The 13,363-nt window shown below is 41.8% G+C and overlaps 1 protein-coding gene across 4 annotated transcripts in view; it reads right to left on the bottom strand.

The window, feature by feature from the left end:
* Window positions 1–13,363, bottom strand: part of usp9 (ubiquitin specific peptidase 9) — a 49,313-nt gene that overhangs the window by 2,532 nt on the left and 33,418 nt on the right. For all 4 annotated transcript variants that reach the window (XM_085764392.1, XM_085764390.1, XM_085764391.1 and 1 more), the window contains 10 exons: window positions 11,489–11,612; window positions 10,580–10,805; window positions 8,388–8,517; window positions 8,074–8,259; window positions 6,691–6,911; window positions 6,485–6,573; window positions 6,201–6,357; window positions 4,717–4,929; window positions 3,457–3,486; window positions 2,007–2,105 (listed from right to left, as the gene is read on the bottom strand). In XM_085764392.1, coding sequence (XP_085620518.1) covers window positions 2,007–2,105; window positions 3,457–3,486; window positions 4,717–4,929; window positions 6,201–6,357; window positions 6,485–6,573; window positions 6,691–6,911; window positions 8,074–8,259; window positions 8,388–8,517; window positions 10,580–10,805; window positions 11,489–11,612 — 1,475 coding nt within the window. The remainder of the gene's footprint in view (window positions 1–2,006; window positions 2,106–3,456; window positions 3,487–4,716; window positions 4,930–6,200; window positions 6,358–6,484; window positions 6,574–6,690; window positions 6,912–8,073; window positions 8,260–8,387; window positions 8,518–10,579; window positions 10,806–11,488; window positions 11,613–13,363) is intronic.

Here is a 13,363-nt window from a genome sequence, read left to right as displayed (position 1 = left end):
GTGTGAAATGTCATGTTCTTGCTTTGTTTTCTTGATTGTTTAATCGTGTATTGTTCTTCTTTGTGATTTCTGTTATTGTTATTGTGTATTGTAAATGGGGATCTCCCTCAATACACCTGGGAACTATTTTAATTTGTGGGGGCATAATGTGTCTCTGTCTATGTTTTAAACGACATGACACTCTCTTATAAACTATTATTACATGTGGTAGTCGTTAAATGCCAAACACGGCGGCTTGGAGGTAAAATGTGATGAAAGAAGACAGACATTTTTTGATTTATACTTAAAAAAGTAAATATTTTTAAATGTCTATTTGAACAGCAGCGGCTCAGGTGCAAGGAGAAACGCATAAAAAGCTTGTTTTGTGTTGTGCCGTACGTGTTGCCATGGTAACTGGCATTATGCAACGGCTGATGCGAGACCGGAGAGACAGCACAGGAATAGACAAAACATCCATGTTGCCTCTCTCTCTTTTACCAGTGAGACGCAGACAGGAAATAGGTCTATCCCCGGCAAAACGAGAGAGGCAACAGAGTTCTGGTGATGAGTGACGGGGTCGAGTGGTTAAAAGCACGTCCCATGTTGGCAAAGTGATCGCCAGATTGACTCCCGATTGTGCTATCCTGTCAATTAAAAGCAAAAAAATGCCCACTGATAAATATCAACGACTGACAGGAGGATGCAACTGCGCTCAGTGGATCCCCCCCCCCCCCCCCTATTTATTTCAGTTAATTATATATGTTCATGTATATACTGTATGTGTATATAAGTCAGTTTCTTTATTTTCAGTTGCCAAGGTATCAAAGTATTGTTTTCCTAGACTGACGGCTCTGAGGTCAGGGTTCGGTCGAGGGAGGGAAGTTGTTCTGTTTAGAGAGTTGAAAGATGTAACAAATTATTTTGGACGAATGTTGTACTAAGTTCAAAAATAAATAAAGATATGTGACCCATAAAGATTAATTTGAATTTACACCACAAAACCATTCTTTTGGGGAAAATATTTATATTTAAAGGGATAGTTCAACATTTTGGCAAATTGGCCCATTGCCATAATTGCTATAGTCATAGCAGTAGGTTCGTTACCTTTAATTGTAGGTGTAAGCTATTTTCAGTACGGCGGAGCGCAGCAGCTGGCTGCTCAGAGCTACGCTATGGAGGCTAAGGGAATTTCTTGGTTTCCCTCATTAAACTCATCAAATTCAACATCCCAAAACTCCACAGCGCTTTTGTAGACAAGTTGTGACCTGCACAACCACCACGCTATGAGATAATGATGGAACGATACGAAACGGAGCCATTTTCGAGGTAAATACAGGGTAAATACGGAGACTGCTTGCTGAAAAACTGTCCCTGAACGCAACGCGCATCAGCGGTTTTGTATGAATTTACCTCGAAAACGGCTCCGTTTCGTATCGTTCCGTCATTATCTCATAGCGTGGTGGTTGTGCAGCTCACAACTTGTCTACAAAAGCGCTGTGGAGTTTTGGGATGTTGAATTTGATGAGTTTAATGAGGGAAACCAAGAAATTCCCTTAGCCTCCATAGTGTAGCTCTGAGCAGCCAGCTGCTGCGCTCCACTGTACTAAAAATAGCTTACACCTACAATTAAAGGTAACGAACCTACTGCTATGACTATAGCGATTATGGCAATGGGCCAATTTGCCAAAATGTTGAACTATCCCTTTAAGACCCAAACAAAAAGAAATTTGATTTATTTTTTTGTTTTAATAAAGTGCAACGCCAATTTCTTTTGGAAAAAAATATTGCAACAAAACCAGATAAGGTAGAAAATATGCATTTTCTTTTCTTTTTACTTTTCTGTCCTGTTTTGGTCCTGCTTTATTATATCGTCAGGTTTGTTCTGTCCTTTGCTTTCTGTTTGTATATTTTTGGTCAGTGTATTGTCAGTTTATAAATTGTGTACGTCATTGCCTGTTTCCATTAAATAAATAATAATAAAATAATAAAATAAAGATATGCGTGTGTGAGTGTGAACGCGTCTCTACCTGCTGAAACTGTGTGGTTCCAGGAGAGTGTGGGTACAGAGACGTGTCCTCGGGTGGGGAGGAGTCTTGATCATCAGGTGCTTCCTGTTCATCCGGCTCCTGGAAGACGGGAGAAAAGAAGACGACAAATTTATCCCAACAGTCAAAGGAAACAGCAGTGTATTACAGTAGTAGGAAATTGCTTAAATTTATTTGAACAAAAAGCAGTGGGTATGATTTTAAGCTCTGGCATTTCAGTGTGAAACTGCTGCGTGGGAAAAGTCAAATCTCCTACTGTGTTGTTTGTGTTATCAAGTTAATGAGGCTTAAGTGAGATTTGATTACGTGTGTGGGCGGTTTCTACACCTGAGAGTTTCCTCTCAGCTCCAGAGCTGCTGCTGCTGCTAGTTCTTCACAAAGAAACAGACTCCAGTGCTTCCCTATTATAACTGTTAGGTCATATGTGAAGGTGAAATACACAGTCTACTGTGTGTGTGTGTACTATATGTGCAACACATGAGCAAAGTAAAACATGATAATGTCCATAATAGAATAATTACTGAAACTTTAACGGCTTTAAACACTCTTCTGCTGCTCTATAGTCTGATAAACTAAACATTATCCATTATTTAGCTACAGACTAAATACGTAAACGTGATTTTTTTTAATGAATAAGCTCTCTTTAAAATATTAATGATTTAATTCAAATGAAAAGGTTGTTTTGTCAACTTCTAAATAAAAGCCTGTTAAGTATATCGACTGACAATGGTGTAAAATAAAGAACAAAATCTATCCTAACGAAGATCAGAGTCCTAGTCTGAGTTCAAATACTGTAACTACTGAGTGAATACAGGCTTGGATGTTTTAAATCAGATGCAGGACGGCTGCTGACTCCACAGTTTGACTTGAGGAGGAAACGTTAGACTGAGATGGAGGACCGTCATGGTTGGAGCTGTTGTTTTGGCAGCTAAGTGTGACTGGGCAGCAGAACAGCTGGAGAACAAAGATCTGTTCGCCCTGCGCAGCTGCATTAACATGATTCCTCACGCTGGCTGCTGGTGAGATGTGAGACACTACACTGTCTAACTATAGTGCAATGTGTGTGTACAGTTTCACTTGTAAACATACTATAACATGGAAAACATAGAAAAACAATGACATCCTTTACATTTGGTGAATAAAAACTGTCTATAAATCTTTCTAATGGTTCATATAAACACATTTATCATTTTCTCCTGTATTTTTTTTTAAATATTAGATGGAGCAAAGTCAACAAAATGTGTCATGTTGTCCTGGCAGTTTTACTCAATGTTCCTCGATGCCTCTAACACTAAAGACTGGCCAAGCTACAGGAAACTCTAACATGATGCAGTAAAAACCCTGATCCACTGTTCACTGCGTCTCTGGTAAATTTTTTGATTCAATTTTGTTTCATTTCCTTCCTTGATGTTGTGGTGCCTGGAATACTGACCTTCCCTGGGCTTCCCTGAGTACACTTGAGCTGTGTGTGGAATATTACAGGAGAAGTGTGTCATTGGACTGGATTTGTCAACATAGAAATACAAGTAAGTTATTTTAGAGCAAAGAAAATATTGATATATTTGTATGCATTGTGAACTGCAGCCATGAATCAATACAAAAAAACATATTCAGCATGGTAAACACATCATGGCTGTAGCTTTGAATGGAGCTGGTTTAACATTTAATGACTTGTGGGAGACTCTAAATTAATCTGGTTCAATCATCAATCTATTAAAACATCTGGGGTTTTATTTTTGTCTATAAATTTTTTTGTCAATAATATCATCAAATGTCAGAAGAAAGCCACAGCTAAAGGAAAAGAAGAAACATTAAAATCACTTCCTTTCTTAAAAATTGTTGGTTATATTAAAAGGGATAGTTCAACATTTTGGCAAATTGGCCCATTGTCGTAATCCCTATAGTTTTAGGAGTAGGTTCGTTACCTTTAATTGTCGGTGCAAGCTGTTTTTAGAACGGCGGAGCAGAGCCACGAGTCGCTCAGAGCTACGCTACGGAGGCTAATGGGATTTCTTGGTTTCCCTCATCAAACTCATCAAATACACAATCCAACAACTCCACAACGCTCTGGTGGACAGGTTGTGACCACCAGAATATGTGTATTTGATGAGTTTGATGAGGGAAACCAAGAAATCCCATGAGCCTCCGTAGCGTAGCTCTAAGCAGCTCGCGGCTCTGCTCCGCCGTTCTAAAAACAGCTTGCACCGACAATTAAAGGTAACGAAACTACTGCTATGACTATAGGGATTACGACAATGGGCCAATTTGCCAAAATGTTGAACTAAAAAACTTTAAAGTCAACAGTTTGTTGACGTGATGTGATACACATCAGATTCAGGTAGTTAAAGCTCCTCTGGCTCAATCATTCAGTATTTCTATGGGATTTTTCTGTTACTTTCACCACAGTTCATCATTGTGAACATGTTCCCATGACTACCTTTGTCATGAAGGCCATTTCCAATATTGATGTGGCTTAGTTCACAGAAAGACCCCGTCCATACTGATGCTTGACTTTATCAGAAAAGACTGTTTCTTACTCAAAAAGGGAGGTTTCAGATGCTGCTATAGTGTGGCTCTCTAAATACACAGTACACACTATAACATAACGTTCACTGGAAATCAGGCAGTGTGTATGTGTATGTGTGTGTATGTGTGTGTGTGTGTGTAAAGGGAATAATTTCAAAGCCATTACCTCTTCAGGACAGAGCTCACAGGCCTTGGCCAGGGTCATACGTGCACTGTGCGAACGCTCCAGGAAATATCCGTTGGAGGTCTCGTTGCTCTGAACCGGTGGGGACCAGTTGTTGTAGGTGTACTGGGGGTTCCCCGTGTACGGCCTCCGCTCCAGCTCGTCCCCTAACCACTCCACCGCCCACGTCCACTTTCGCTTCAGGTCACCGTTACTCTGCATGAAGAACATGTTGGTTAGCAGAGCAGTTTCTGTTTTTTGTAATTCAACTTTTTATTTAAAGAAGGTTTAGGTTATACATGTTACTCTTAAGTTTGTATACACTTCATTAAGTCTTATCATCCAAGCAGATGATGAAAGATGAAAAATAGATAAATAAGTTTAAAAAACACTGCCTGGCGGGTCATGGGAATAACGCCGCCGGTTCGCTAGTTGGCATCGTTTATGGTTGGAACTACGATGGTATCTGATTGTCTTCGAAGCTCCGACTTTCATTTTTGATTAATGAAAAGATTCTTGGCAAATGTTTTCGCTTTCGTCCGTCTTGCTCCGGTCCAAGAATTTCACCAGGCTCATGGGAAATGTAGTGTGAAAACACTTCGCCTTCCAATAGTCCTCGTGGTCACTATAATTAATTAATTAAAAAAACAAACAGAAAGAGAGAAAAAGGAACTTCTATAGGAGCCGTCCTCTCACTCGGCCCAGCAGTCATTGTTTTTCCGGCAGCCTAGACGCTTTCTAATAAAGCTGGGTTTTTAATTGCCGTTTCGATCTCATATTTATTTATTAATTCATATTTTTTTACTACTACTACTTCTACTACTACTACTACTACTACTACTACTACTACTACTACTACTACTACTACTACTACTACTACTACTACTGAGAATAAGTCTTTTACCGACTTATTCTTTGTTTTTTCGGGCGTGAAGACGCTTTTTTAATAATGCTGTTAGACGAGTTTGACCAATCAGCTCTCAAGCTCTCAGTTCTCTAAATCTCAAGCCCCACCTGGGAGTTTTTCAGGGCCGATCTGAGCACCTACCCGTGGGCAGGGACTCCTTTCGGCCCCGTAAAAGTTCCTGTAAATCGCCCTTCAGGGGCGGTTCCTGCAGTGGAGACACGCACCAACGGCCCTGGCCCCATAAAATTACCGCTAAGCAGCACCCACACACTCTCCTATCACCGTCCTCCTATACAGGTATATTTGTATCTGAGCTGGTAGGCAACTTAAGGATCCAAAAAATAAGAATTGATAATGATAACTAGAGAAATAAAAACAGAATAAATAAAATAGATAAATATACAGCAGTAATTACAAAGCAGTTTCTGTTTAAACTGAGTATAGAAAAAACAAATAATCTCAGTTACAGAGAGAGAAAGCTCTTCACAAAGGAAATGTATCCGGGTCTGACTGCAACGTTTTCAACTAATAAATGAAAAAACAGATTTCGTGGCAGTTCGTCCACTGGCGAGTCCTGTACCTGTAGGATCTGATAGGCCACAGAGCAGTTGCTGAACAGAGCCACCATGCACTTGATGCACTGGTAGGCCCGTTTCTGGTAGTGGTTCTTAGATCGCTGGATGGTGTCAAAAAGCCCGTCTCTGTCATCTGGGATTCCCTTCAGCACGTTGTGGATCCTACACGACCAAAAAACGAAAACAAACACACAAACAAACAAAAAAGACAAAAGGAGAAAGAAATTAAACTTTGATCAAAGTGAAAACAAGGCAGCGCTCGTTATAAACTGTGACCCGTCAGTCTGACCTGTGTGTCTGCCACGAGTCCTCGATGAGCAGGATCTGTAGCAGCAAGTCCAGGTAAGGCCTCAGCTCGTAGGTGTAGGAGTACGCCACCTGCAGACAGACACGTGTTTCAATGAATGTAAGACTCTTTGGGGAACATGCAGCTGGCACTACCAACAGATAAATTGATGTCCTGTTTGTCAATAAAAGAGGCTGGTTGGTCTTTACCTGCCAGAGCAGCTCACTGAGCACAGTGGAGGAGAACTGGGGGTTCTCCCAGCAGCTGAAGCGAAGCAGCTTCACCGTCTCCTCCGAGTTGCTGCAGTCCTCGATGATCTTCTTGACGTAGCTGGTTCTCACAAACAGGATCTCTGCCACCAGCTGCTGCACCGGCATCACTGGGGCCGTCAGGTTGGTGTCCCCGTACGGGTTGGGAAGTGGAGGGTTACCTGGAGACGGTGGAGGAGAAGAAGAAGTTTAGACAAACCCTGATAGAAGATGTTTGTGTGTTACATTTCCTTTTCTTTCTTTCTTGATCTGTGAAAAGCCCTCAGCTCCAAGTCCACACAGAGACTCAGAGTGGCTGGTTTTTGTCAGTCACTTGATCCTGAGCAAGGATGAAAATCGTCATAGGGCTCCAACTTCCAAAGACCACTAGTTATCACTCAGTACGTACGTTTACATGACAGTTGAAAAAAACTAATTATGACCTTAATCCGACTATAACTGGACAACTGAAGTGCATGTAAACACATTAGTCCGACTAATACCGGACCCAGATAATGGGATTGGAAACCAGTTTTCTTCTGCATGTATAGCTACGTTAGCCTGACAAGCCTATATCATTAAAATGTCTAGTCTGGCAACGACCGGTAGACCTCGGCTCAATCCAGGGGGCGGGATGAAGGCTGTCTTTCAAACTGCCTCTGCACCAATAGGGTAGCGCTACGACCAATCAGAGCAAAGAGCAGGGTGACGTTAGCCTGACAAGCCAATTAAAATGTATGTCGTCAACGCGTTAAGCCCGCCCAACGACTCTCTAAACAGATAGAGCGCTGTGATTGGTGAACACAATCGGTGTTCGAGACTCAACAAGTTCCGATGGCTCGTTTCTAGACCCACCTACAGAGCAAATATATTTGCTGCCGCTAGGGTGCGTCTAGATTTCTAGGCTATAGCTATGTCTTAATCTGACTGAAAGTGGACAATGCATGTACACATTTCACAACAGTAGAGATGGCGCAAAGTGAAGTAGAGAAGCCGGCCAAAACTAGCCTGTGCTGATGCGTCAGCCCCGATTGAGTGGATTTTACACAGTGCAAACCAGCAAAATGATGTGCATGGCAACTTTGGAACAACAGCATGCAACAGTTGTATCGGTTTAGTTGCTGAATCGGGAACAAAGCAGGTGTGAATACGCCCTAACTTATTTATTTCCAGTTATTTACTAGGTGACAGAAAAGTCAACATGATAGGGGTCTGTATTAACTCACTGAAATGGCGCATATCGCCACCTATGTTGAGGACGTGGACACCGACTCGACTCAGCTGTGCATGTAAACGTACCGACTACTTCACATCAGATGAGTTTGTTTGTTCAAATACACTCACCATTGATGGATGACTGCATGCGCGAGGAGACGTCGCAGCAGCGGACCAGCTGGGAGACGACAGTGTAGAGCTTCCCCAGCTCGGCATACTGGTACTTAATGGGAGGGCCGGGACCTTCGTCCAGAGCAACCAACATGAAAGTGGCAGGGACGTTCAGCTTGAGCAGCTGCGTCTTTTCTGCCAAGCCTGAGGGGGTGAGAACAAAGAAAGAAAGAATTAATTATATTAATCACATCTTGCATAAATTTCCTCTTGTACAATTCAGAGAGGGACAGATGCACGTGACAGGCGGGTGATGACTCTGTGCTCCTTACCCAGATTGGCGTACATGACAAAGAGGTTGAAGTACTGCTGCAGGTGACGGCCGTGTTCAGAAACCTCTCTTCTGAGCAGATTGAGAACAGCTCTCAACAGGTGGTCACTTAGACTGAGGTTATCACAGCCCTGATGTACAAACACAGGAAAAAACAGAACAAAAACAGTTAATTACAATCACTGCCTCGTGGTTGTTTGAGGCCGAAATGCACCAACACCTCTGACTACCAAACTCTTACCAGTTCATCTTTGTGTTCAAGTGAATCTTTGTGCCAAATTTGAAGAGCCACACTCAAGTTGTTATGACAGTTCGTTGTTACATTAGATATGTAGGTCATCAGGCCAAAATAGTTGGGGTTTTTTTAAGTTGCCAGGCCCTTGACCTTCAACCTTTAGCCACCAAAATCTAATCAGGTCGCCCAGATGTTCCATCTAAGTACTAATGAGATATCGGGCTCAACAATATGAGTACATAGGTTTTGATTCTCCTCTGAGGTTTTTCTTTCATTTTTTTCCCCTTTGTTTTGTGTGTTTGTTTTGTTTTTTATTTATACCTCTGACGGTTTCATGAGCCAGAAAGCACTGGACTACTTTGGTTATTGTATATGTCCTCATAAAGCCTCTGTCTTTCTTTTTATTACAATGTCAGGTGCTGTATACCAATTTTCTATGTAGATTTTTTCAACTTTTTGGAAAAAAGATTAAAAAGTTAAAATAAAATATAAAAAAAACAAAACAATATGAGTTCATACATATACACATACAGCTAGGGCTGGGCGATATGAGAAAAAATCCTATCACGATAATTTTTTTCATATCAGTCGATATCGATATATATCACGATAGGACTCAAGTCACTGTTTTTGTCAAGCCTAAATGTTCCATCATACTCACAAGTGAGATTTGAAGATATCAGAAGGTTATTTCTGTTTTAAATATTTATTTTTCGTCAAAAATTAAACATTTCAGATGTAATGATTAACATATAAAAGCAATGAGTAGCCTAATAACAGTTTCAGATAAATAAAACTGGTATTATATACAGTTAGTTTCAACCAAATAATTTGATTGGACAAGAGACATACAGGAGTGCTGATATAGGCTACAGTACAACAGAACTGGGTCTTTTTACAGACATTATCACTCCGCTGTTCAGGCGTTCTTTAACATTACATCAGACAGGAGTTAAATCAGAGCCACACTCCCCTTACAGGAGCTGCTCCATCTCTCTGCTGCTGCTACAGTTATAAACGGACGTGAAAATTAAAACCCGGACCTGACGTGGCCCGTCTAATTAGCGATCATTCTCAGCCTAAACCCGGCTGAAAAAGAAAAAGGAAGAGAAATCGCCGCGGTTAGCGCTTGCTTCGCAAGTGGCCAGTGTTTAGGTCGGCACAGCTGAACAGTGTCGCTCTGGTGTGAGGAGCAGCGGCGGCAGCAGCAGCAGCAGCAGCAGCAGCAGCAGCAGCAGCAGAGTGGCCACGCCGTGACTGTGCTCCCTTTGATGTGTGACGGCGAGCCGCTCCGACTGCCTGCTGTCTCCGTGGTTAAAGTTTAGTGTTGTTTACGGTACTGTATTAGAGTTCAATCAATCTGGGTTAATGTAAACATGACGTACCACGTCTTTTCGCGGTCACTCGTCCTAGTTCTCCATTTTTTCTTTCGAGGCAACACTCATTCTCTCTCTCTTTTTTACTGGCGATGCCCCGCTGCTGACGCCAGGCTGCAGCAGCCCAAACATTACCACGTGTTGTTGTGCTGTGTACAGTCTTCCTGTGCTGTGTCAACCTAACCTGGTTGGCTCAGCCAGTGGTTCAGCGCGGCGCAACTCTCGTTTTCATTGGCTGTTTCAAAACATGAATGAATGAAACCTATCGACTTTCTATCGACCACGTTTCATATTGCTATTGAGTAAAGTTATATCGCAATATATATCGTTATCGTTTTATCGCCCAGCCCTACATACAGCTATTAAGATGGAAAATAATATGCCTCTGGCTACACAGAGGCATAAAGACCATAGCGGGGTTAGATCGATGAAAAGTACAGCATCAAAAACCTTTCAGGGTGACGACCTACGATACAAAACGTCTGCCAGGAAATCTGTGTTTTAAAAACAGCTTCAACTATTTCCCATGAAGTCCTGATAAAAAGACATTTTCCACACACACACAGATCAGCTGGCACCGACCTGAGCAGAGGGTCCAGGCGAGGCGGTGGGGGAGGGGCAGGGGCCGTCTTGCAGGGAGAAGTGAGCGATGAAGACGATGAGCTTGGCAAACGCACCACGGACCTCAGCGCTCGGGCACTCGAGCAGGTACTCAGAGAACCGGTTGGGGTAAGCAAACAGGACGTTGTGTGCAAACCAATAGCGTACATTCTTACTGTGTCTCAGCAGGATGCAGAGGGCGTCATACCTGCAGGGGAGGACGGGGAGAAATGGTGTCAAACGGACAAATATGATTAGAGAGAGAGAGAAAACCCCCATAACACAGGCTGGGTTTCCATCACAGGTTTTCACGAAATAAAAGCAATAGTACAATTGCTATTTGCAGGTGTTTCTATTGAAAGGTAATTCTCGTAAAGCCTAAAGGTCTAAGGACTGTAACAGAAGGAACTATTCTTTTGTTATTCACAAGGGCATGTTATTGTGTGATAGCGCCTGAGTTGAATGATTGTACCTCAAATAACGTAGGTGAGTGTGTTTTCTTCTTGTGAATGAAGAACAGACATTTAACAGTGACATCCCATACTTTTCATAAAATCACAGCCCGTGAGACTCGATTTTAAGGAAGATGGACGTTCAAAACATTTTGCGTTTAGTGATTTAGCAACTGTGGTGACGTGCCAGGACGACTCAAAACAGACGGTAGAAAGGGAGAGCGATGGGAAACGGAAAAAATTACCAATGGGATCATCATCTTATCAGACCCGGACTGACATGTAAATGCGAAAACAGTAACTCATGAGAGCGTAAAGATGCTTTGGCAACATTTGAGAAGTTTTTACCAGTTTTCTATTGCAATATTTATGTTTTATGCATTTCTAGGGGTAATGGAAACACAACAATTGATGCAGCACAGCTCCAGAGGAAGCTTACCAGTCACTGGCAGGACCCCGGACTACTTTCTTGGTGTGAAAACCTGTGCTGAAGAGGAACCTAGCAGCCAGCTGAGCACTTATCATAGCAATCTCCTCTGCCTCTGGCAGAAGATGGTCTTGTCCTGATAAACAGAGAGAGAGAGCAATGATTAACATGTGAAAGCCTTCCAGGTCATTTGGATCGATTTTTCTTTCAGTGCATTAACATTAGCTGTCGACAGTTTATGAAGCTGCAGCCAGAGATCAAGAGCACAAAGCAAAAACACTCATCTGTGAATATAAAGAGGACACGACACAACATAGAGAAGTTTACACTGTGTCTGCATGTTGCAGGGCAGTGACACAGTTTCCTTTGTTTTGGCTCTGCACCCCGACACACTGGATTTGAAATGAAGTGATCACTGTGAGTTCATAGAGCAGACGTTCTGCTTTATGGCTGTTTCTTCCCGTTTTATTTTCATTTGTCAAATGCAATTGTGTCATCCAATTAGAGGGCTCCAAATAAAATCAGTTGAGATTTCTGCATGTAAACAAACTAAAGCTGAAAGTCAATTCCAGTTTGCCAGAGTAGAGTCAACACAATGAAAATGTGATTGTTCAGCCTGTGCTAATATACACTGGATTATCAATAGTGATGTAAAAGATACAGAATGTCAGAAAAACACATTCTCATTCATTCTTATTCAATCCATTTGTTTATCGTTGTTTTATCTTTTCTAAAAGCCAAAACTTTTAGAAAAAAGAAAAATGTAAAATGTGACACAGCAGCTGAGGACCAGTCAGCTCAGGATGCGAGACGGCAGCTTTTAGGCCTCAGAGCAAAAGCTGCAGAACAACGTGTCAACGTGTCTGGGTAAAGCCGGTCAATGCTGTATCGAGTCACACGTCCACACGAACACACTAGGTCAGCGTGTTGGGTCACTAGGTGGATGGGCCCAAACTGGAGCAATTGGTTTGTTTAATAAATAAATAAATCACATTGCTGCTGCTGCTGGGGAAAATGTTTGAAAGTGAAATATTGTCTGTGTACAGAGTAAGAAACTACAGAAGCCCTAAAGGGTCATGCATACATATATACATTTTATCACCTCTGTTTTCCCAAGATAACAAGATCATTTATTTGAGATAATGAATGAAACGTGACAGGCCTGAGATTGACATCTCCTTGAACACAGATGTAGATAACGTTAAGCCTAGTTCTCTGTTTGTGTTTTGTTTTGTACAAGGAATGAATTAATGTTTCAACAGCGGTGTGTCAGCTCACTTGATGGCTCGCTAGTGAGAGAACTAAGCTTAATGTTACCTACATTGGTGTTCAAGGAGACGTTAGTCTGCATGACATGTCACGTGTGATGGAAATCTCAGACCTGTCACGTTTCATACATTACCTCTCAAATTAATTATCTCATTATCACAAGAAATCGGAGGAAAATTAACTCGTTATCACAAGAAATCGGAGGAAAAATATCTCGTTATCACAGGAAAACTGAGGAAATAAAATGTATGTATGTTATGACCCATTAGGGCTTCTGTAAGAAACATACTGAGACTTTGTATTTTTGATTTTCTGAATCACTCAGTCTCAATCGAGCAGCTTGTGTGTAACGACTGCTCTAAAAAGTGAATTTTCCTGTGAACCATCATTGGGCTCTGGTTGCATTAATAATGCATTGGTGCTTTTAACCGTCCAAATGCAGAGGCAGTGCAGTTCTTGGCAGCCAATTGCTAAATGCTATTGACCAGCTCTTTCCACAGTGACGCTGTGTTTTAGCATCACTGTGAAATGTCATTTTACGAGACAAGGGGAGCCATAAATTTTGTGGTAAAACTACAACAGCAGGCTCTGTAGCGTTAAGACAGAGAGAGGGTTTGA

This window comes from Trachurus japonicus, chromosome 21 (genome assembly GCF_045865225.1).
Source record: "Trachurus japonicus isolate A0001 chromosome 21, Traja_1.0".
Classification (NCBI taxonomy): domain Eukaryota; kingdom Metazoa; phylum Chordata; class Actinopteri; order Carangiformes; family Carangidae; genus Trachurus; species Trachurus japonicus.
Note: the sequence above shows the minus strand (reverse complement) of the source record. Positions and strands in the feature narration are given on the sequence as shown.